This window comes from Aphanomyces astaci (assembly GCF_000520075.1).
Source record: "Aphanomyces astaci strain APO3 unplaced genomic scaffold supercont1.80, whole genome shotgun sequence".
In the NCBI taxonomy this organism is placed as follows: domain Eukaryota; phylum Oomycota; class Saprolegniomycetes; order Saprolegniales; family Verrucalvaceae; genus Aphanomyces; species Aphanomyces astaci.
The window spans coordinates 87,531-112,426 of NW_009798343.1; the positions used below are offsets into that span (position 1 = coordinate 87,531).

The 24,896-nt window shown below is 51.3% G+C and overlaps 5 protein-coding genes across 6 annotated transcripts in view; 2 read left to right on the forward strand and 3 right to left on the reverse strand.

The window, feature by feature from the left end:
- The window catches only part of H257_16099, an 8,981-nt gene extending 4,058 nt beyond the window's left edge, over positions 1-4,923 (reverse strand). The window contains exons 1-7 of one of the 2 annotated variants that reach the window (XM_009844428.1): positions 4,757-4,923; positions 4,270-4,708; positions 3,656-3,837; positions 3,257-3,599; positions 2,281-2,517; positions 1,306-1,706; positions 513-725 (exon numbers count right to left, since the gene is read on the reverse strand). In XM_009844428.1, coding sequence (XP_009842730.1) covers positions 513-725; positions 1,306-1,706; positions 2,281-2,517; positions 3,257-3,599; positions 3,656-3,837; positions 4,270-4,708; positions 4,757-4,888 — 1,947 coding nt within the window. In that variant the 5' untranslated portion in view covers positions 4,889-4,923. The remainder of the gene's footprint in view (positions 1-512; positions 726-1,305; positions 1,707-2,280; positions 2,518-3,256; positions 3,600-3,655; positions 3,838-4,269; positions 4,709-4,756) is intronic. The other variant, XM_009844427.1, reaches the window with a different exon arrangement.
- Positions 4,924-8,347: 3,424 nt separating this feature from the next.
- H257_16100 (hypothetical protein) lies at positions 8,348-10,790 on the forward strand. The gene has a single exon (XM_009844429.1). The coding sequence runs from the start codon at positions 8,424-8,426 to the stop codon at positions 10,746-10,748; it is 2,325 nt and encodes a 774-aa protein (XP_009842731.1). The 5' UTR covers positions 8,348-8,423; the 3' UTR covers positions 10,749-10,790.
- Positions 10,791-12,687: 1,897 nt separating this feature from the next.
- H257_16101 (hypothetical protein) lies at positions 12,688-15,012 on the reverse strand (the record flags this gene model as incomplete). The annotated part of the gene is made up of 1 exon (XM_009844430.1): positions 12,688-15,012. One exon carries the CDS (start codon positions 15,010-15,012, stop codon positions 12,688-12,690), a length of 2,325 nt encoding a protein of 774 aa, XP_009842732.1.
- Positions 15,013-15,510: 498 nt separating this feature from the next.
- Positions 15,511-18,871, reverse strand: H257_16102 (plasma-membrane proton-efflux P-type ATPase). Its single transcript, XM_009844431.1, has one exon. It carries the CDS (start codon positions 18,841-18,843, stop codon positions 15,643-15,645), a length of 3,201 nt encoding a protein of 1,066 aa, XP_009842733.1. The 5' UTR covers positions 18,844-18,871; the 3' UTR covers positions 15,511-15,642.
- Positions 18,872-21,539: 2,668 nt separating this feature from the next.
- Positions 21,540-24,731, forward strand: H257_16103 (plasma-membrane proton-efflux P-type ATPase; the record flags this gene model as incomplete). Its single annotated transcript, XM_009844432.1, has 1 exon — positions 21,540-24,731. One exon carries the CDS (start codon positions 21,540-21,542, stop codon positions 24,729-24,731), a length of 3,192 nt encoding a protein of 1,063 aa, XP_009842734.1.
- Between the last annotated feature and the right edge of the window lie 165 nt (positions 24,732-24,896).

A 24,896-nucleotide genomic window follows, 5' to 3' on the forward strand; every position in this document is an offset into this window, starting at 1 on the left:
ATATATATATATATATATATATAGAATTTATACTGGATTCAGGTTGATTGTTCGATATAGACTGGATTATTGGGTTGTTGTTTGGATCAGGTAATGATCGATATATATATCATTACCTTACTCAAATAGCAACCCAATATATACAATGACCACTTGTATGAATGATATAAATATATGTTGTATATGTCTTGGTGTCAAATAATATATTTTGGGACTAGTTTTGACTGGAATGACGTGGAGAGACACGAGTATTATTTCATTTGATTCGTACAAGTGGGTCCTATTTTCATTTAAACAACAACCTTTTTTCCAGTCTATATCAATCAACAACCTGAATCCAGTCTATATATATATATATATATATATATATATATATATATACACGTATAGCACGTTCAGAGTCCGCTGTAGACTAAATGTCCAGCCATATCACACGGTAAAAAAGCACAAAACAGGACAATCAAATATGTGTTATATACATTGAGACCCATTCAGTATGTACTACTACATACCATGGCGGCATCGAGCAGGCTTGGCATCACAACAGGCAAGTAATTGGCAAAGTGATGTGTCAGAGTCTTACACCATCGCGCCCACGCTTGCAACAAGTAGGACCGCAAGATCTCATCGTTGGCGTACTGCGAAGAGTGCTGCATCTGGGTCATCACGTCGAGAATTTCTGCGGCGTCACCGCCAAACACCGCCGGACCAACTGCTAGACCGACCTAAACATCAAATAAGTCTTATATTAGCCGTTCATTTATGTATTTATTTGTCTTATCCAATTCGAAATCCATACACAACATATCGTACTTATGATACTGGAAGTAGCGCACTAGACATGTCTGCTTCACAAATATATATAAAATTAATGACATTGAAATGGAAATAATACTTTATATGGTCAATAATACCGTGTTTGCCATACGTAATTTAAACGAAAAAAAATTATAATCTCACGTTGCACATTCGACGACATGGAACGAATCAATATCAAGTATATATATATATATATAATTAAAGTCACTATTGCACATAGTTGAAATGGATAAAATTATGGTATATAATATTCCAATACTGGATATAATTTTTCATATGATCAATACGCTGTGTCTGCCTCATACATAATTATAAACGTATAATTATAACATCACTCTTGCACCTTCAAGCCAAACGTAATAACAAAAAATCCATATCGAAAAAATATATATTTATAAACGCATACTTTGCACATTCAAATCAAACACGTGGTAGGTACTGTATCACCAGTCCATACAGACAAAGATATATATATATACAACGTACCAATGAAATACACTCAAGAGTGATACCACATAGCGTGGTGGAGACGGGGGCGGTCGTCGTGGACGCAGCGTCCAATTGCAGCTCTTGCAGGGACGTGTACAGCAACTGTTTGAGTGGCGGGAACACCATGTTAAAGAACCGGCCAAACGACTCGCCGCAGCAGCCAGCGATCGACGATAGCGCCGACACGGCATACTCCTGGACGGATCGGCTTTCGGCGGTGGCATGGCCCAAGTTTAGCAGCGCAAACAAGCTGCCAAGCAGGGATTCCAGGTACGGTTCGACCATTTCCGGGTGACACGTGTCGATAAACTGGCGCAGCGACGTCAGGGCGTGCGTGAGAAAGTGCCAAGTCCATTTGGCAGGGACGTTAGGTCGTACAACGCCCACTTGCATGTATTCTAATACAATAGGTTGGTATGGTCGTGAAAAATAATTTAAAAACAAATAAACTCAACGTAATTTGGAAAAATACATTGATACTATTGTCGTATTTGATACAAATCTGGGGAGGGGGTGCAATCGAATCGCGCCGACCAAACCGATCCGCAATCGATATGATTGGTTGAATTTCATTGAGAAGGTTTTGATTGGCTAATAATTTGAGGTAGCCAATCAAATCGATTTAAATTCCACCGAGAAACCACGCCACAACACAATGAAATTTCACTCGAAAGTACAATAACTATAAAAACAAATTCCCCCTCCTATTTTCTATTTTGAAACGGGTTTTGTTCGATAAATTATATAATCTAATCATATTAACGGTGGAGGAACTTTGTAGGGTCATCCGGAGGTCCACCACCATACAATAATATATACAATTTCAAGACGACTTCATCATACTTGCACAATATATCCTGTCTAAAGTTGCATAACTTTTGCCGTTTTGAAGTGGGAGGGAGAGAGAGATCAGTAAAAAGAAAGAGCAATATATAGCAAGAGCATGCACGATGCAGGGGGAGTCCATCATACCAAGCAACACGGAAATCGTTTGTTCGTGATATTGTTCTTGAAATAAAGGGCCTTGGTCGGTGGCCAGCTGTCCGAGGGCATCGATAGCCACAGACACGACCTTGGGGTGGTGACCATCTGGATGCACATGGGCAAATACGTGCTTAACCACGGCGTGTAGCTGGCTGGACGGTACAATTTCCACGATTTGAGTCAAAGCCATCAGTGCTGCGTACTGATACTTCCAGTCGGGGTGGCCTACACAAAGGAAAAAAAAAATGAATAAAAAAGTATCAGCTATGAATTGATTGTGTGTGGGGTTTTGGAATAAACAGTCGTTGCCGCTTTTTTTTTTCATGGGAAAAAAAAGAATTCTTCGTGTTTCACATACATATTTTTACTTGTGATTGATTATCAGAGTAGATACAATGGGTATTTCTGTCTTTTGTATTATTTCTACTTACAAGTCGGAGACATACCAGTAACTCACATTATATATATATTCATGTGTACGATGTGATTGATACATTATACTTGTTATAACAGTTAGTACTATCGTGCGTTTCAGTCAATTTTGCCCATTTTAGGGGATGGTTGAAATCGCCAACCAAAAAAAATTGAGCTAAATAGTATGATTGGCTAAACCGATCGAAGATTGCATTCTGATTGGCTAAAATGCAGGTACACAAATGTACCTCTGAAAATTGATATTTAATTTCGCAGGGGATCCCCGCCACACGAAGTTCATTTCCAGTCGAATAATAAAATTACACCATATCTTTCTTACCATCCAATTTAAAAAGAGAGGCGATTTTCACAACATAAACAAACCATTCAACCACTATTTTCAGGCAATAATATATGCCTGTATATCTCAGCATAGATCAGTATCCCCACACAGCACACTTTCTCACACACACACACTACTACTAGTACTAATACTAGTAGTACTACTACTAGTACTAGTACTCCCCACACATTTAGTTTGTACTCGTACCAGCATACTGCGACACGAGCCCAAACGATACGGGCAATGCTTTCTTGAACCCAATCGCCTGCGCCATCCTTTGCAGCGCCTCTGCGCCGACGTCGACATTGGAGATATCGTCTTCGGCGTCGTCTACTTCATCCCCAGTCGTGTCTTCGTTTACATCGAGCATCAAGTGAAATGTCAGGGGAAACACTTGCTCCACAAAGCCATTTTGGGGGAACCGGCGGCACGCGCTCGCGGCATTTTCAGCGATGGACACGAGCACTTCCATGGCCAGCTGGCGGCGTCCAAAGCTGCCGTCCGACGCGCCCGTGGACACGAGCACGACCATGAGAGGCACGAGTTCTTTCTGCAAACGACAGATATATATATTAGATATTTTGCGGATGTATACAGTGTACATACCAACATGGGCTTGAAAAACGAAGCGTGGGGCTCCAGAAGCTCTATCAACACCTCCATAGCCTCCACCAGGTCCTCTTCGTTGCCGTCGACGTGCATTGTGTGCAGGGCATGCAGAATCGCGGGAAGAAGCGGCTGGAACCGATCACGTTCGTCCAGTTCGTCCAAACTCAATAGCAGCATGCCTACACCAGTATTCGTTTTAATATATATATATATTGTTGATGTTTAGTCCAAACTGGAGAAATCGACAAGGAGAATGGAATAATCGACCCAACCAAATGGATCGAAGGATCGTCGACAGATAAAGATTTAGCCAATCAGATTGCAGGAAACCACGATCAACGTCAAATTAGTGTGTGACTGAAATTCGTGTGATACCAATCACCACAGGACATCTTTTTGCATACAACATTCAGTACAAAATATATCATTACAAAATATATCAGTACAAAATGAATCGATCGATAGATTTGGCGAGTCCGCACAAAAGTCCACATTTTGGGTAAAAGGACAATATATATATATATATATATTATTACTGTCAGGACGTTCATTCAAGGGTAGGTAATAATATCAAAGCATGGCCGACACTGGTGGAGACTAGTGTAGCGTACCGAGAGCGCGTAGGGCGTGGAGGGCGACGTGGCCTTCGCCGTCGCGCAAACTGGTCTGGAACAGTTGCTGGATCGTCGTGTCAAAGTACGCTGTCATGCACGTGGCCATGTAGAGCGAGATCATTTCGAACACGCGAAGTGCGCTTTCACGATGGGCCACGTTCGTGGACGTGATCCACTGAAACATGCACGGAAGCAGCTCTTCCCATTCGCCTTCCTCCAAGATGGACGACGCCAACTCTCCCACGGTGTCGCACAGCTTGCGCCGAATGCTGCGGTTCGTCTCGTACGTGAGCACATGGAGCAGGTCGGTTTTCACGCTGTGCTGCGTGGAGGCGGCGGCGTTGGTCCACAAGCTCACTTCGTCACGGATCAACACGCGCCGCAAAAGGACGGCGGCGAGGCCGCGCACGTCGTCGCTCAACGTCGATCGGATCACCTGTGGATGTCACGGGGTTGGGTGGCGGATGGTTGTACTGGTACCTACCTGCAAAAGATAGAGCAAGGTGCGGTCGCTGTCTGCCTTCATTGACTCAAACATCATCTCGGCATGGTTCCGCACAGTATTCTCTGCAGACATGAGGTTCCATAGCATTTCCTCATACTCGCGGAACTCCATCTTGCTGGCACCGTCGAGCGATTATAAGCAGAAAGATCCGCCGCGATTGGTGGGCAGATGCGCATGTCAATCACGCGACCATTCCAATGACCTAATGGCGTTAAATGAAATCAAATGGCGGTTTTATGGCGGTTTTATACGTTTTACCCATTTTGACGGACAATTCTATAAAGAATATATGGACTAAAACGTATAAAACCAAGTAGGCCATGTCGTCCGTCCTAGTCGAACGTCGTTGCCATTGAAAAAGGCGTCCGTTAATTGGCCAAAATGCATTTACGTCAGCACCAGTCGAATCCCCAGGCGGTAAAGTTGAAGTTGCCTTTCGACACATAATGCCGAAAGTGCCAGGTCATGACATGCCTGCTGCGCTTACGAGTGTCAATCCAGAGCATGTAGCCGTGATTTGCACAGTTGTCGTGGCCGAGTTGGCGGTGGAATAGTGATTTCGGCTGGTCAAACTGGACATTGGTGACAGGGATACTACTAGTACATACATGTATTCTCGTTCTGTCATCGTTTCCTGTTTGCATTCGGGATTGCCAACGTCATGGCAGGGAGTCACTGGACGGGCTACTGTACGAACGCAGCTATCGATTGTAGTCGTTGTGAGTTCAAATACCGCGAGAATTTGTGCTTGCATAGTGCGATCAATAGCTGACCTCGAGAATAGAAGTTTACTCCTGAGAAATAGCAGGTCGTGGCCATACGAAACTTCTCAGTGGTAAGTGGTATGGACAAGGTCGAAACCACGAGGGCAATGCCACAACGTGTACAGTACCGGCAGTTCCCGCATGTGAAATACGTAGCACCTTCGCCATCGCACTTTCTTCGCAACCTAAAAAAACGTGAATTTTGCAGTTTCAACTGCTTCACAAAGGACATGGCAGAGCGCGGGAACACTTCGACGAGAACTAGCGGGCTCTCAAACAGTAATATGACATTTATCCTAATGAATCTTTGAAACTTGAGCTACGAGGTATTATTACATGTTACGATTTGATCTTCTACATGTCGTCCAGCCCGGCTTGGTTCATCGCAACGCACAGCAACAGAATGTACACCATGCCCACTCCTCGAGTGTAGTCATGTTCAACAAACACTTTCTCCACTTGGCCACCGCCGCCTTGTTGCAACAGATGACCATGCGTCGGCCTATAAAGTCGCAGTCAATGGAAAAATGATATGCCGCGCCAGTGATTACGTCCACGACGTCGCTCTTCAAATAGCTTTGCACATGCTGCTCATTTTCAAATACATGCTAAACCACACGGCTTTGGTGTCCGGCTTGGACACGTCGTCCTACACCCCAACCCGCCGACGATTTCCGTCACCACGACGTTGCGTCCTTTGTAATCCACCAGCGTTTTCTTGGTTTAAACATTGGACGACGTGTCGATCACTTTGAAGTACGGCACGCCACCTAGCTCGCCTTTGATCACATACAGTAGTTGTCGGACCGCATCCGTTGTTTCAGACGTACCGGGACTTGCGTCGCATACGTGGGGTGCAGAATTGCCACAGATTCGTGTATGTCGTCCAGGGGCGTGTATTTATTCGAGTTGAAGCCGCCCTAGGTTGTGAAGCAAAAAATGGCAAGTTGGCGGTTTGGGATTGACCTGGTGGGCCGTTTTGATTGGCTAGGTTACCTGGTGGACCTTTTTGATTGGCTAGGTAGATCCTAATTGAACGACTAACGTTATGAACGAATTACTATGTAGTAGTCGTTAGTTGATTCGCATGTTACTGGTAATACGTACTAGTACTTCGAGGTATAGTTATGGTGCACTTCATCTAAAAACTTCCAACTGGCCAAATTGAAGAGTGGAGGTTTTATTATTTAACGTGCAATTAATGTAGTTAAACCCAAAATCCAGATACGTTAAATACCGATTTCATGCGTTTTATCACTGGAGTGGGAGGTTAAAGGCCCCAACTGCCTCCGGATAATAAATACGGATAAGAGTCACATACAAAAATCAAGATACATTTGAGCGGCCACCCCTATGGCCAAATATCCAAGCGCCCATGTAAAATACCGCTAGGTTAAATATCTATTTCTGGACCAATTCATCACCAAATTTGAATCTGAGACGTAAAATTTCTTCACCACATTGAGATCTGTCGATTATACGTCTCAATTTCCTGCAATTTTGAGTAATGAATATGAAATAGAAGTCAGAAAATTTTGTGAAAAGTTGGTAGTTTATAGATGACGTGCACCATAGTACATGTGAGAATTTCTCATGTTTTGACTGGGGTTTTTTCGCATTCCTATAAGTACAATTCGTACATAAAGGGGCAGGGTGGGGTTGACGCTGATTACGTAAATAATACCAGTACTACGTATTAATAGTACTAGTATGTCACACTAGTAATATTTAACTGTGAACTAATCAATCATCCGGATACCAATTGCGGTACTGTACTGTCGTATTCATGATAAATTTATACTTCGAAGTACTAGTACTACTGTACTCTGGTTAGTCTTGGCCTATCATGCCCCGAAGTACCGAGGTACTGTAGACCACGCCCTGTCCAGCACTGCCCGAGCCACCACTGCTGCCCTCCACAATATGTCAGGAAGCAGTACCAACTACTATTAGTTAGTAACGTTACTAGTATTAATATTACGGAGTAACATTTATAACAGCGGTAACCTCCAAATGGGTACTTCGAAGTAAAACTTTTCATTCAGCCAATGTCATCTTGACCAAGGTCCGAAATGTCCCTGGATCGTACTTCTTTTTTTTTTCACATTGACCAAGCCTTATACAGTATACTGTAGCGAGTGACGACCGAGCATCAAAATGCGCCCATCGCAGCGGAGGTCGCGTGTACTTCGAAGTATAATTAGTCTTGGCAACGAGTGAGCCCCAATCGTGCACTTCACCGAATGTCCAATCGATTCCTCTTGTCGGGAAAAGAGGCAGGTAGGTCGTGTCGCTCCTGTACAGTGATGTACAGTACAGTACTACCTCTGTACTCGGACGAGGCCTGTTTTACGACCAAGTACTTTTACTTGGGGTTTGTAAAGGTACACCCATGAATAGGTACCATTGTATGTAGGTGGTCGAATTAATTTCGCCTCTCCATATGGTTTCAAAGGTACTTCGGAAGTACCTACAGCAATGCACCCTTGTTCAGCACACTCGCGCCAAACGCACACTAACCAAGTGCAAACTACGATCGCGACCCAATATAATATAGAACGATACTTGCTATTATTGAGGATTGAGTATTCATGGTGCGAATTCAACCGAAGGATCCCCAGTGTCGAGATGATCGAGGATCTTGATATCCGGAAAAGACCCATTGTCATCCTCAAACGATTTAAGAATGTATGTTTTATCTTGGTTTATTTCCTAATTGGGTGAAATTGGATAATTATCCGGATCATGTACGCACTCGTCATCTTTATGTGAATGCCCCCGAAGTTCCGGTAGACAGTCGAATTTAGAGCTATTGGGTGTACCGCCACGCAGCGACCACTGCATTTCCATATTTCCGCCAAGTATCCCAAGCCCAACCCAGCATGTTGCTCATCACTGCGTTTCCTCGTCGCTTCATCACCGCCAAGGCTAGGTCCAAAGTCCTCGTCGTGTCCACTATGGCGCCTTCACCTTCACACCGCCGCCAAGTCCACTCGACGTCGGCTGCAGTGTCGGACCTCGTGACTAGCAACCGCTTCCAAGACGCGGCGAGAAAGCACGTCCATGCACGCACGAAACCCGTGAACGAGCGTCCACAGCGCCACCACCATCACGATGACCTGCATCCGTCATCCACGTCGTCGTCGATGTCCTCGGTCAACCTGACGTTCTCTGGTTTATACCCCGAGCCATTGTGGTACACGACGAGCCCCCGCACCCCGTGCAACGACCCATCGTTCCCGGGCTTGGTGGACGGCCAGCTGCACTCGATCGCGATGCCAAACTTGACCACGTGCACGCGCCAAGACGTGGTCGACTACTTTGACAACACGTGGGCGTTGACAGACATGCTGTTCTCGAGCTTCCAGTCCGAGGCAGCGTTCGTTCAGCCGCCGCCGCACCAGCTCCGCCACCCCATGGCGTTTTACTATGGCCACCCCACGTGCTTTTACATCAACAAGTGCCGGCTGGCGGGGCTGCTGGACCAGCCCGTGAATGCCGCGTTCGAAGACTTGTTCGAGGTGGGCGTCGACGAAATGCGGTGGGACGACATGAGCAAGAACGAGAAGGAGTGGCCCAGCGTGGCTTGTGTGCAGGCGTATCGCCGCCAAGTGTACGGCGTGATCAAGGGGCTGCTGGAGAGTCATGCGGATTTCGCCGACGGCCACGGCCCCATCACGGCGGCATCGCAGTCGTGGGCGCTGTTCATGGCCATGGAGCACGAGCGCATCCATCTCGAGACGTCTTCCGTGCTCATGCAGGAGCACGCCGTGGACAACTTTGTTCAGCCGGACACGTTCCCATCGTACCACCCGTCGGCATCCCGACCACGGTCGGCCAAAGTGCCCGTGGAAGGCACGGATTATCCTGTGAACCGCATGATCCAAGTCGCGACCCACGACGGCCGCCCCCACGTGGTGACGCTGGGAAAGCCATCGTCGTTTCCGTCGTTCGGGTGGGACAACGAGTACGGCGCCAAGACGGTCGCGGTCGCGTCGCCATTTGCCGCGTCGTCGCAGCTCGTGTCGAACGGCGCGTTCTGGCAGTTTGTCAAAGACGGAGGGTACTTGAACCAGAAGCTGTGGTCGGTCACGGGGTGGGCGTGGCGGTCGTTCCGCAACACCAAGTGGCCGCAGTTCTGGCGTCCGGATGGCCCCCAGGGCAGCCACGAGTACCGGCTTCGGGCGCTGTTTGACGAGATCGACATGCAGTGGGACTGGCCCGTGCAGGTGAATCTGCACGAAGCCCAGGCGTTTTGCCGATGGAAGAACCAGCAAGACGACAACATCGCGTCCGAGTACTACCACGTGATCACCGAGCCCATGCACCAGTTGCTGCGAAACGACCTAGACAAGAGCAACCCCATCACTTCATCCACGACCTTTCAAGATGCGATTTTGAACCACCTGCCACGACACACCACGATGGCCACAACTGACGACGCGCCCCAACGCAACACCAACGTGAGCTTTGCCTCGTTCAGCCCCGTGGACAGCATGGCGCCCAATGATCAGGGCTTCCACGACGTGTTTGGCAACGCCTGGGAGTGGTGCCAGGACCACATGAGTGCGCTGCCGGGGTTCAAAGTCCACCCCGTGTACGACGACTTCACCCTGCCATGCTTTGACGGCGAGCACCATGTGATCATGGGTGGGTCGTTCATGAGCAGCGGCGGCAACGGCGCGTCCAAGTTCAGTCGGTTCCATTTCCGGCCTCATTTCTTCCAACACGCGGGCTTCCGCGTCGTGTCGAGTGCCGTGACGACGACGACCGACGGCGACCAGGTCGTGGACGTCATGACGTCGTGTGTGAACGCGCCCGAGCCCCACACGGTCGTGAATCCGTTCCGAACGTCGTCCACCTTCGTGCTCCACCCGTCCAAGGTGTCGTCGGTGTTTCTGACCAAGTTGGAGGCGCAGGCGGCGACCCAGTGGCGGGACTTTGGTGCCGGCTACGACAACGTGCACGTGGTTCTACCTGGCGACGACTCGATCCAAGTAGAAAAGTTGGAAAGAAAAGGAGAGCATGTAGGGTCAGTGCTCCTCGTGGTTCCGAGTGCGTTGGACGGCCAACTAGACAAGGATGACGAGTGGGAGCGGGTAAAGGAGGGCGTGCTGCCGCACGTGGAAAAGGAAGGATCGGACGTCCGCCGCGTGTCCATGGTGCACGTGTCGGCGTGGAGCCAACGATCTACTAGCACTAGCTAGTAAAAGTCTCTATTTATTATAACTCGATTGTGTACACGGACATCGTTGTTGGTTGAATGTGTCGAACTGCGTAAGCAGTTGCTTGTAGGCTGTCTTGTTGTTGTGCATGCCGCCGAAGCCTACTTTTCCATTTTCATTTTGTGGTTATCGTACAACTTGAGTGTGTATGCGTATATGTGTCGTCGTTTGTGCGGTTCCATGGTTAGCAAAGTGAGGTTTTGCTGGAAGAAGTACATGCATGAATGAACTTGACTTCAGTTGTGTTTGAATCACTTTCCTGACTGTAAAGTGGTGCGCTGTAGACTGCGCATGTCTGAGAGTTAAGGTCAGTTGTGCCGTCCATCCTAAAATCTTGGTCATTGTTGTGGCCTTTTACATATTCTAGACGCCACCACGCTGTTGGCCCTTCGCTTAGCCCCTCGTGTTCTCCCTCGAAGTTCTGTGTCAACTGTCGTAAGCATGCGATCCGTCGGTGTTGTGGCTTGGTTTTTTATGGGGTCACCGCACTACCAAGCCATCGCAGTTGCGTCCACGTGTCATTGGATCGTGTGACCTTTCGTGGCTCCATCAGTACTTGGCACCGACGACGCTCATTGTACGTGGGATGGACACCAGATCCCAAACCTCGACGATTCTGACGACTGGTTCGGGTAGTGGGCATCCAGCGAATCTTTGGTTTGTCTGGGCATTCCGATTTCGACCTCCAAGATGGCGCACCTTCAGTCAGTGGGCTTTACATATGCCAACATTTTGGGCCCTGTGCTACATACTGTAGCCTTTGTTATGACGTCCGAGTATAATAATGTGTATCTGATCGACCTTACGTTGGAGAACCTAGACGGCAACGACGACGATCACGAGGTCACGACGGAGATGTTGGGCCAGATGGAGGAGTGGTTCAATACGCATCCCGTTCGGAGGTTTCGCTTCGGTCGTGGGACAACGTCACCAACGAAGCGTAGGTATCGTTTTTCATCGCCCTTTTTGTGTAAATAGCCCGAAGTTGGATGAACTGGCTATCACGACTTGCGGTCTCGCAAGATTGGCGGTTGATTACTTGTTGCCCATGCCGTGTCGGAGCTACTGCGCGATCGAGCCGTGTTGGTTGTCAGCGTTAGCAACTACAGTAACTACCATCGTGGATAAATCAAGAGCTGGTGGTCAAGACTTCGTTGACGGATGTCGAGCAAGAGATCAAGCGTTGCCCCAGTCCCACATTACGTACTTGGACTTAAGTGGTGTCAACCTACATACATACCCGACTCTCCGTGGCCTCAGGTGGCGTCGTCCCTACAAAAAACACAGGACTACGCGGCTTGCAATTGGTTGGAGGCACGATTTCAGACGACGGGGCTGCGTAAATGGACAGATCTGGCATATTCCGAGTGCCAGTTGGAAATGGTCAAGTCGTGCGTCGACACATATATTCCGTCGACAGGGAATTGCAGCCATATTTTGTTCGAGCCGCAAACGCGTCACTCAAGCGCATCGACTTCGGTTTTGTGGACTTCGCAAGGCATGATCTTGCACAGCTGCACACTGTGGCCACGACCAAGGGTGTATTGACCAGTTGAGCAATGACATCCACGAGAAGTCAAGGTCACATACGAGAAGTCAAGGTCACGGATTTGAGATTAGATTTCCTAGTTAACAGTAAACACGTAATCCAGGGATGCCAAGGTTCATTTCGAAATAGAGATTGATTGATACATTGCTGCACAGGACATAGCGTGATCGGCCACAAAATGGGTAGAAATGCTGGCATTCATCAAGTCTACAGTGATAAGGCCAACGACAAGTCAAATTGCATTCAGCACTTGCCCGTGACGCGACTCCTCCACATGTCTCAAATCCAGGCAAACATGACATCCATGTACAAGTATTAACAAAAATTAGTACACAATCGAGTTAACGTTAAAATAAATAGAGACTTTTACTACTAGCTAGTCCTAGTAGATCGTTGGCGCCATGCCGACACGTGCACCATGGACACGCGGCGGACGTCCGATCCTTCCTTTTCCACGTGCGGCAGCACGCCCTCCTTTACCCGCTCCCACTCGTCATCCTTGTCTAGTTGGCCGTCCAACGCACTCGGAACCACGAGGAGCACTGACCCTACATGCTCTCCTTTTCTTTCCAACTTTTCTACTTGGATCGAGTCGTCGCCAGGTAGAACCACGTGCACGTTGTCGTAGCCGGCACCAAAGTCCCGCCACTGGGTCGCCGCCTGCGCCTCCAACTTGGTCAGAAACACCGACGACACCTTGGACGGGTGGAGCACGAAGGTGGACGACGTTCGGAACGGATTCACGACCGTGTGGGGCTCGGGCGCGTTCACACACGACGTCATGACGTCCACGACCTGGTCGCCGTCGGTCGTCGTCGTCACGGCACTCGACACGACGCGGAAGCCCGCGTGTTGGAAGAAATGAGGCCGGAAATGGAACCGACTGAACTTGGACGCGCCGTTGCCGCCGCTGCTCATGAACGACCCACCCATGATCACATGGTGCTCGCCGTCAAAGCATGGCAGGGTGAAGTCGTCGTACACGGGGTGGACTTTGAACCCCGGCAGCGCACTCATGTGGTCCTGGCACCACTCCCAGGCGTTGCCAAACACGTCGTGGAAGCCCTGATCATTGGGCGCCATGCTGTCCACGGGGCTGAACGAGGCAAAGCTCACGTTGGTGTTGCGTTGGGGCGCGTCGTCAGTTGTGGCCATCGTGGTGTGTCGTGGCAGGTGGTTCAAAATCGCATCTTGAAAGGTCGTGGATGAAGTGATGGGGTTGCTCTTGTCTAGGTCGTTTCGCAGCAACTGGTGCATGGGCTCGGTGATCACGTGGTAGTACTCGGACGCGATGTTGTCGTCTTGCTGGTTCTTCCATCGGCAAAACGCCTGGGCTTCGTGCAGATTCACCTGCACGGGCCAGTCCCACTGCATGTCGATCTCGTCAAACAGCGCCCGAAGCCGGTACTCGTGGCTGCCCTGGGGGCCATCCGGACGCCAGAACTGCGGCCACTTGGTGTTGCGGAACGACCGCCACGCCCACCCCGTGACCGACCACAGCTTCTGGTTCAAGTACCCTCCGTCTTTGACAAACTGCCAGAACGCGCCGTTCGACACGAGCTGCGACGACGCGGCAAATGGCGACGCGACCGCGACCGTCTTGGCGCCGTACTCGTTGTCCCACCCGAACGACGGAAACGACGATGGCTTTCCCAGCGTCACCACGTGGGGGCGGCCGTCGTGGGTCGCGACTTGGATCATGCGGTTCACAGGATAATCCGTGCCTTCCACGGGCACTTTGGCCGACCGTGGTCGGGATGCCGACGGGTGGTACGATGGGAACGTGTCCGGCTGAACAAAGTTGTCCACGGCGTGCTCCTGCATGAGCACGGAAGACGTCTCGAGATGGATGCGCTCGTGCTCCATGGCCATGAACAGCGCCCACGACTGCGATGCCGCCGTGATGGGGCCGTGGCCGTCGGCGAAATCCGCATGACTCTCCAGCAGCCCCTTGATCACGCCGTACACTTGGCGGCGATACGCCTGCACACAAGCCACGCTGGGCCACTCCTTCTCGTTCTTGCTCATGTCGTCCCACCGCATTTCGTCGACGCCCACCTCGAACAAGTCTTCGAACGCGGCATTCACGGGCTGGTCCAGCAGCCCCGCCAGCCGGCACTTGTTGATGTAAAAGCACGTGGGGTGGCCATAGTAAAACGCCATGGGGTGGCGGAGCTGGTGCGGCGGCGGCTGAACGAACGCTGCCTCGGACTGGAAGCTCGAGAACAGCATGTCTGTCAACGCCCACGTGTTGTCAAAGTAGTCGACCACGTCTTGGCGCGTGCACGTGGTCAAGTTTGGCATCGCGATCGAGTGCAGCTGGCCGTCCACCAAGCCCGGGAACGATGGGTCGTTGCACGGGGTGCGGGGGCTCGTCGTGTACCACAATGGCTCGGGGTATAAACCAGAGAACGTCAGGTTGACCGAGGACATCGACGACGACGTGGATGACGGATGCAGGTCATCGTGATGGTGGTGGCGCTGTGGACGCTCGTTCACGGGTTTCGTGCGTGCATGGACGTGCTTTCTCGCCGCGTCTTGGAAGCGGTTGCTAGTCACGAGGTCCGACACTGCAGCCGACGTCGAGTGGACTTGGCGGCGGTGTGAAGGTGAAGGCGCCATAGTGGACACGACGAGGACTTTGGACCTAGCCTTGGCGGTGATGAAGCGACGAGGAAACGCAGTGATGGGCAACATGCTAAGTGGGTTTGGGATGAGCTAACGTATGTAGGTTGGTCAATTCAGAAATGACAATGTGCAATCGGACTGTTAATTCTAAATATAGAGGATTTTGCGATGGACATGTGACAAGTGTGAAACTTATAAGATATATATAAATTGTAGGGTGTATGTACTACATAGTAGTAACGTTGGTGTACGTAAACGAAGCGCGTTGTTCGATAGAAAAGACCTGATACACGAATGTGATTATGTATATCAGAACAGCGTTTGTGCAATGTCGACATATTTGAAATATTTCATGCACTTTGGGGACGACTCTGGAGAGTTCACCAGACGTCACTGATAATCGTGGAACATCGGGGGTACTTGGGCATCGAGATGCAACCTCCTGGCTCGTAGTTGCGCTGAAAACCTCAAAGCAAGCGAGCCACGGAAACTAACTAGTATTTAGTCCCATTTGTTATCACCATCCATACAGTGTATGAATGAACGAACGGCTGCCATTTGCCAAACTCTTGTATATCGTTAATGGAATATTCATTTTGTTATAATACTGAGGCAGGCTACGTTCGCTTAGACACTCGAGGTCGTATATAAATGCAAGGCTGGCATACTACTAAACACACATCCGGACGACGGTGTTTTTTAGCCCACGGTGCGGCTGGCTCGGATCGAGCGGGCAACGCTCGACACTTTGCTGTGCGCCATGGACGGGTGGCCAGCGTTGATGCGCGACGTGAACGCCGTTTGGGTGTACGACCCGTTGTTGAGGATGTAGTTGACGGTAAACTTGATCAAGTCGAGCGGGAAGTGCCACAAGATAGACCACAACCAGGCAAGGACGAGGTAGCCCCAGCCGCAGCCGATCACGGCCACACGATCCGAGGGGTAGCCGTTGAAGCCCACAGCCCCAATCACAGACGCAGCCACTTGGGCAATCACAAACGCAATCAGGAGCAAGTTGCATGGCTTTTCAGCAAAGAACCACGTGTTGATACCAGCAGTACGTGTCACAAAGATGAGCGCTTGGCCAGACACAGACACTTGGGTGTAGATCAGCCCACGCAGAATACCATCCTTCTTCTGCACACCAGGGCCAATGAGCTTGAAACCCTTGGACCAGGTCGAGTTAAAGTTGGAGTAGCCCCACACATAGTCACAGAAACCGACGCCGTTCGTGAGCGGCAAGTAGTCGCGGCCGACGAATGCGACACCGTCGCCGATGGCAGCGGACGTGTTGACGAGGTATGGCTTGCCCTGGAACGGCGTCCCACTTTGCCCAAGCGTGTATTGGTACACAAACTGTTCGTACGTGGCAGCGGCTTCGGGCTCGAGGTTGGTAAAGTTGTTGATATGGTTCACTTGCAAATGTTCAAACAAGTCGGCTTGCGACTTCTTGTACTCGGCTTCGTACGCCTTCCAGTACCCTTGGATGTCGAGTTGACGGGCCTTGCCGAGGGCTACGTAGTCCGAGTTCTTCATGACCGACCCGTCGAGCTCACCGCACCCGCTCGAGTTGCTTGTCAACGCACACGTGCGCACGACGTCGGTAAAGTACTCGTTACAGTGTGACTTGATGCAGTTCACACACAAGTTTTCGGCGCCGATAAACCCTTGGAAGGCGTTCGTTTGATAAGTCAGTGCAAACAACACGATCGTACTCAACGTCAGCCACAAGCCAAAGCAAATGGACGAGATGAACACGCTCTTGAGCTTCCACGAGTCGGGCGTGCGGCTCGCGGTCACGTTGTCCTTGGAAATAGTCAAGATCGTCCCGTCGTTCAAGATGGCCAGCACCACAACCAAGATGGTGGGGAAGTACCAGTTGTAGCACACCGTCAAGAGCCCAAACGTGCACACAATGCGCACCGTCATGGCGATCGAGTACATGGCGTAGTTCTTCATGCGCAGGAAAATCTCGCGACTCATGCGAATGGCGGTGATGATCACACTCAAACCAGGAGACACGAGCACAATGTCGGCGGCGGCGCGGGCGGCATCTGTGGCGTCGTCCACGGCGATCCCAATGTCGGCTTGGGCCAATGCAGGCGCGTCATTCACACCATCACCCGTCATCCCCACGACTTTGCCCAAACTTTGCAAGTGGCGGACGATCTCAAACTTGTGCTCGGGAAACACCTGGGCAAACCCGTCGGTCTCATACACGAGCTGGGCGAGGTTCATGCCCGGGGGCGGCGCCTGGTTGAAGAAACTCGTGTCCAGGATGTTGGTGGGCATGCCCAGTTGGCGGCACGTTTCCACGGCAATCACGCGGTGATCCCCCGTAACCATCTTGACGGCCACGCCCAGGTCGATGGCGCGACGGATGGTCTCGGCCGTGTCGTGGCGAGGGGGGTCGAACAGAGGCATGAGCCCGACCAACTTCCACTCGGCCTTGTCCAGAGGCACGTCGCCCTCGGAGATGGACACGCCCAGCCCACGGTACCCGCGGCTCGCGTACTCGTTGATGCGGCCTTCGACTTCGTCGCGAAGCGAGTCGGCGGCGATGTCCATGTCCAGACACACTTGGGGGGCCCCCTTGCACGTGCGGAAAATGCGCCCGGTGGCGTTCTCACGGATCTTGGCGATTGTGCGCTTGGTCGTGGGGTCGAATGGCGTGTAGTGCAACAGCGTGTACGTGTCCCACATGGTGGCCTTTTCAGGGTACGTTTCATAGCACACGACGTCGATGGCTTCGTGGTTCTCGACACGAGCAGCCAAGGCAGCATCGCGGATGATCTGCGCCTTGTCAAACCCGTTGTACGCAATCAAGTTGTCCAAGTCCACGCTGAGCTTGTTGAGGGTGAGCGTGCCGGTCTTGTCCGAGCACAGCACTTCCATGGACGCCATCTCTTCGATCGAAGTTAGCCGCGTGACAATCGCGTTCTCTTTGGCGAGCGCAGACGACCCAATAGCCAGCGTCACACTCAACACGGTGGGCATGGCCACGGGGATACCACCCACAATCAGCACCAGGATGTTGGCCACTCCGAGGCATCCGTCCGAGATGATCAAGCACGGGTTTTCTTCTGACCGGGAGCCCATCTGGACCACCAATTCAATGATGCACCACGAAATGATCGACACCATGCAAAAGTTCCCAACAGTCGTCAATACTTCCTGGAGGCGGCCGTGGGATTCGGCGCCCGCGATTTGCGCGGCGGCGCGACCCAAGAACGTGTGGACACCAGTGTTGGTGACCACGGCTTCAATTTCACCTTGCTTGCACACAGAGCCAGAGTACCCTTCGTCGCCAGTTGACTTGGTCACGGGGAGCGATTCACCAGTCAACGAAGATTGATCGATCTTGACAGAGTCGCCTTCGAGGAACTTGACGTCCGCAGGAAGAACGTCGCCCAGACGGATGCGGATCACATCGCCCGGCACGAGGAGGTCCGCGGGGATGCGCGTGATGGCGCCGTCGCGGAACACCTTGGCTTCAGGGGCCAACTGGCCCATCAAAGCAGCGACGGCATCCCCAGCTTGGATTTCTTCAAAGTACCCAATGCACGCGTTTAGCAATAGAAGTGCCAAAATCAAGGCGAAATCCGGGTAATCCAAGAGCACAATGGACAAGATGGCGGCGACTTCCATGGCCCACGACAGCGGGTTCCACATAAAGCCAAGGAACACCATGAGCTTGTTCACTTTGGTCTCGGGCAGCTTGTTCGGGCCGTGTTCTTCCAAGCGCTTTTCGGCCTCGCCCGTGCTCAGCCCCTCGCGAGTCGCCTTGAGCTTGTCCAAGGCGGCGTTCAGAGGGATCGCACCCCATTCCACTTGACCCACGTCGTTGACGTAGTTCTTCTGGTCGTTGGGCGTCGGCATCGACTGGTAGGCGTTCGTCATGCTGGCGGCAGCGGCGTCCTGCAAATTGAAAACTGACAGTGTGAGCCAGCATATCCGCATCAAACTTGTTGGTTGCGAGGATGTGGAGGGTGAGTTACTTCACTTTAACGTGCCCAACGCGCGTTAAACCAAGGGTACCATTGGTACTTTGTATGGTTTGTCCCTTCATTCGACTTGTGACGTGTATGAGTTAAACCTACGTTTTACGGACCTGTCCGGATATGCAAGGGCAAATTGCAGTTTGCACGATGCATACTTGAGCTTTGCGTTTGTATGCGATACAGAGATTGTGTGTTTACCAATACTACCTGCGTACGTATATGCGATACAATTGGCTCCTACCCTTCGTGGGCGTACCAAGTAAGCGTGTCGCACTCGACGTGTGAAATGCAACAACATCCAACGCCCAAGTGCCAGGGTACAGTTCACTCCAGTAAAAGGGAGTAACGTCCATTAAGTTACAGCTGGGGTGACCATCCTATTGCGATCCCAAACTGCCACCACACACGATGGAATTTGTCATAACGTTAATTATTGTCCGAGGAACGTCTTGTCCATGGATATCCCCAAAACAAATGTGGATAGTTAACTGTTATGCGAGGCAACCGACTCAACGTCGGCAATATTCGTACCACATGCTGCGCTTCAATATGCACAGAGTATGAAAGTTCTTGGTACATAGGTACAGTACCAAGGTATCATCTATCTTCTATCTACATGTACCCCATTCGAATAAATAAGTTTGCCCACAGCATGTCCGCGCCGCCGCCCGCATATCAACAGCAACGGTCTGTATATTCCTGATATTTGATATTACGCTGTAAAGGTAAAATCACTCAGCGGCTGGTCTGTATATTCCCCTTCGTTGCACTGGTCACTCATGTGATATGGGGATGCCTTAAGCTTTGTCATATCGCTCCCCTTATTCTTGATGGATCGTTGAAGCGTCCGATTGAGTCCCCAAGCAGGAAGAATCAAGTGCGGGGATTCTGTGAGTCTCCTCACGGCTCCTTTTTGCGGCAATGAACTCATCAACATTTAAGCTAACGTTAACTTTGGAAAGCGTTTTGTTACCCTGTACATACCGGTATGTACTGCCATCCATGGCTAAGTTATGCAATAGTCACGCCGCCACAGACTTGATCGCAACAATTCGGACAGTGCGAATGAATTGAGCGATGGGAGGTTGCACAACCCTTACCGATATACTGCAGCGTTGGCAAGGAATCGTACAGTAACCAAGCCTACTGTAGCAACACCAACGAAGTGGGGCGCTAGCCAACCTACATGGGCACCGTGCTGCGACGTGGGCGGTGCGATGGTGTATTTCGCGATCTAACAAGTAGTACAGCTGTACTTGCACAAACGAGCCACCTCGCATCTTCGTTCGTGGGCAACATGCTTTCGATGCTGGTGAATGCATTTTGCACTTCGCGATCAAACAAGTACAAACAGTAATCAACAAGCCACCATCTAGCACCTTCCTTCCGACTTCGAACCAGACACTCGTGCTGGTTCGAAGTCGGAAGGAAGGTGCTAGATGGTGGCATTAGATGCTCTAATGCATTCAGCTGAACTCCAGCCACAATCAATGTGATAGGTTCAACTAACATGATGCATTCAGCCCATTTCCAACTACAATCGATGTGATTGGTCCAATTCAAGAGTGTATCCATCCGCACATGTGGAAAGGTGGTGCGATGTGGAGGATATGACGTGGCAGCAGCACGACACACCACAAACCAAACCTGTTCCCACACCACAAACCAAACCTGTTGTTGCCACATCATAACGCTAGAGGGTCGCTTCGCATGTCGTGTCTCGTGACCAAGTTCAGGTGCAAAGTTACCTGTTCTGTAGGTACAGTACTACACTGAAGTAGTACACGTGAAGTAGCCCTTGTAAAAGATACGTGGCGGCAAGTAGCTTTGAATACAATTCCAATGACTGGTCGAAACGCATAAACACTTCGAAGTCCACATTTGAATAGGAGGAGTAAGTTTTTTAGATCTTACCATGGAATATACACTTGCCTCAAGGTACTATTAATAGTACAGCTGTACTTTGACTCGTTACCGAATTTGGTCAACACCATCTGCGCTGCCAGACGGCGACGTTGGTTGCGCTGTGGCGCGACATCAACAAACGAAATGAGAGCAACAGCTCCACTGCTGCTTACGTAATCATCTCTACCTGGAGCCCCAATCAATCTCGGAACCCATGTGTTGATATTCTCGGGGTAAAGTGCATCACCAGTGGTTAGTGATAGTAAAGTGCATCAGCAGTGGTTAGGGATAGCCACCACTGAAATGTTTTGGTTTACACTGAATTTGACTATGCCATAATAAGAACAAGTGCAATGATTACGTAAGCAACTGTAGAGTGTTGCAAACCCACTCACTTGAAATGTCCCAACTTCTACGACGTACAGTAATACTACAGTATTGTAACCTTGTGAATGGCATACTGTACTATTAATAATATATACTACTAGTACTACGTACTAGTACACTACATGCCGAACTTTACAGTGTACTACTACTAGTAGTAAGTAGAAGATTCACTCATAATGGTTCTAAAGTTCCGTGGCGAGCCAATCACATAGGACCCCCCCACGAAAGGCCACATGTTCGATTCTAGCATCAAGTTGGGAACAACTGCACCACTTTAGCATTCAACGTGAGTGCGTTCCAGCAATGGCAAATGCATACCAGTCCATGATCACGCCCAACGACCAGAAGAACTACGTCAACGACGCAGGGTATATTGAATGGACGGCCATTCCGCTCAATGTCGCCCTGGACAAGCTCAAAACGTCTCGCGAGGGGCTGAGCACGGGCGAGGCCGAAAAGCGCTTGGAAGAACACGGCCCGAACAAGCTGCCCGAGACCAAAGTGAACAAGCTCATGGTGTTCCTTGGCTTTATGTGGAACCCGCTGTCGTGGGCCATGGAAGTCGCCGCCATCTTGTCCATTGTGCTCTTGGATTACCCGGATTTCGCCTTGATTTTGGCACTTCTATTGCTAAACGCGTGCATTGGGTACTTTGAAGAAATCCAAGCTGGGGATGCCGTCGCTGCTTTGATGGGCCAGTTGGCCCCTGAAGCCAAGGTGTTCCGCGACGGCGCCATCACGCGCATCCCCGCGGACCTCCTCGTGCCGGGCGATGTGATCCGCATCCGTCTGGGCGACGTTCTTCCTGCGGACGTCAAGTTCCTCGAAGGCGACTCTGTCAAGATCGATCAATCTTCGTTGACTGGTGAATCGCTCCCCGTGACCAAGTCAACTGGCGACGAAGGGTACTCTGGCTCTGTGTGCAAGCAAGGTGAAATTGAAGCCGTGGTCACCAACACTGGTGTCCACACGTTCTTGGGTCGCGCCGCCGCGCAAATCGCGGGCGCCGAATCCCACGGCCGCCTCCAGGAAGTATTGACGACTGTTGGGAACTTTTGCATGGTGTCGATCATTTCGTGGTGCATCATTGAATTGGTGGTCCAGATGGGCTCCCGGTCAGAAGAAAACCCGTGCTTGATCATCTCGGACGGATGCCTCGGAGTGGCCAACATCCTGGTGCTGATTGTGGGTGGTATCCCCGTGGCCATGCCCACCGTGTTGAGTGTGACGCTGGCTATTGGGTCGTCTGCGCTCGCCAAAGAGAACGCGATTGTCACGCGGCTAACTTCGATCGAAGAGATGGCGTCCATGGAAGTGCTGTGCTCGGACAAGACCGGCACGCTCACCCTCAACAAGCTCAGCGTGGACTTGGACAACTTGATTGCGTACAACGGGTTTGACAAGGCGCAGATCATCCGCGATGCTGCCTTGGCTGCTCGTGTCGAGAACCACGAAGCCATCGACGTCGTGTGCTATGAAACGTACCCTGAAAAGGCCACCATGTGGGACACGTACACGCTGTTGCACTACACGCCATTCGACCCCACGACCAAGCGCACAATCGCCAAGATCCGTGAGAACGCCACCGGGCGCATTTTCCGCACGTGCAAGGGGGCCCCCCAAGTGTGTCTGGACATGGACATCGCCGCCGACTCGCTTCGCGACGAAGTCGAAGGCCGCATCAACGAGTACGCGAGCCGCGGGTACCGTGGGCTGGGCGTGTCCATCTCCGAGGGCGACGTGCCTCTGGACAAGGCCGAGTGGAAGTTGGTCGGGCTCATGCCTCTGTTCGACCCCCCTCGCCACGACACGGCCGAGACCATCCGTCGCGCCATCGACCTGGGCGTGGCCGTCAAGATGGTTACGGGGGATCACCGCGTGATTGCCGTGGAAACGTGCCGCCAACTGGGCATGCCCACCAACATCCTGGACACGAGTTTCTTCAACCAGGCGCCGCCCCCGGGCATGAACCTCGCCCAGCTCGTGTATGAGACCGACGGGTTTGCCCAGGTGTTTCCCGAGCACAAGTTTGAGATCGTCCGCCACTTGCAAAGTTTGGGCAAAGTCGTGGGGATGACGGGTGATGGTGTGAATGACGCGCCTGCATTGGCCCAAGCCGACATTGGGATCGCCGTGGACGACGCCACAGATGCCGCCCGCGCCGCCGCCGACATTGTGCTCGTGTCTCCTGGTTTGAGTGTGATCATCACCGCCATTCGCATGAGTCGCGAGATTTTCCTGCGCATGAAGAACTACGCCATGTACTCGATCGCCATGACGGTGCGCATTGTGTGCACGTTTGGGCTCTTGACGGTGTGCTACAACTGGTACTTCCCCACCATCTTGGTTGTGGTGCTGGCCATCTTGAACGACGGGACGATCTTGACTATTTCCAAGGACAACGTGACCGCGAGCCGCACGCCCGACTCGTGGAAGCTCAAGAGCGTGTTCATCTCGTCCATTTGCTTTGGCTTGTGGCTGACGTTGAGTACGATCGTGTTGTTTGCACTGACTTATCAAACGAACGCCTTCCAAGGGTTTATCGGCGCCGAAAACTTGTGTGTGAACTGCATCAAGTCGCACTGTAACGACTTCTTCACGACTCGAGTCCAATCGTGTTCTCTCACGCGCAACTCGAGTGCATGCGGAGAGCTGGACGGGTCCATCATGAAGTCGTCGAACGTCGTCGAGCTCGGCAACTCCCGCCAAGCCGACATCGATTCGTACTGGGAGGCCTATGCTGACAAGTACCGCACATCCCGCACCGATCTCTTCACTAACTTGCAAGGCAACCACATCAACAAGCTCGAAGTTGAGCCCGCCGCGGAAACAGGGTACCAGCAATTCGTGTACCAGTACACGGTGGGCCAAGGGTTTGGGTCTGACAAGCCATATTCGGTCTCCCTCGCGGCTGGTCAGGGCAACGGTGTCGCATTCGTCGGCCACGACTATGTCCCGCTCACGAACGGCGTCGGTTTCTGCGACTATGTGTGGGGCTACTCCAACTTTAACTCGACGTGGACCAAGGGCTTCAAGGTCATAGGTCCTGGGATTCAAAAGAAGGACGGGATCCTGCGTGGGCTAATCTACACCCAAGTGTCTATTTCTGGCCAAGCACTCATCTTTGTGACCCGCACTGCTGGTATCAACACTTGGTTTTTTGCTGAAAAGCCGTGCAACTTGCTCCTGATTGCGTTTGTGATTGCCCAAGTGGCTGCGTCTGTGATCGGGTGCTTTGGCTTTACAGGGTACCCCGCCGACCGCGTGGCCGTGTTCGGGTGTGGGGGGGCGTACCTCGTCCTCGCCTGGTTGTGGTCTATCCTGTGGCACTTTCCCCTCGACCTGATTAAGTTTGCCGTCAACTACATCTTGACCAACCACACGTACACCCAAACAGCGTTCACGTCGCGCATCAACGCTGGCCATCCATCCATGGCCCACTCCAAAGTCACGAGCGTCGCGCGCTCGATCCGAGCCAGTCGCACCGTCGCCTAAGCCTCTCATTTATTCTCCAGCGACGAGTCGATTGATTGTAAACTACTACGATATACATATCATGTACACTATGACTTACTCGGGGCAAGCTTATGAGAGCCCCCCACCCATACGAGCGGTACGTACAGTAGTAATCGATCAACCTTTCTTCCGCCAGAATTTGAT

Bases quoted from the DNA above. Each gene is read 5' to 3' on its own strand.
- H257_16100 (XM_009844429.1), top strand. From the start codon at position 8,424: ATGTTGCTCATCACTGCGTTTCCTCGTCGCTTCATCACCGCCAAGGCT.
- H257_16102 (XM_009844431.1), bottom strand. From the start codon at position 18,843: ATGACGAACGCCTACCAGTCGATGCCGACGCCCAACGACCAGAAGAAC.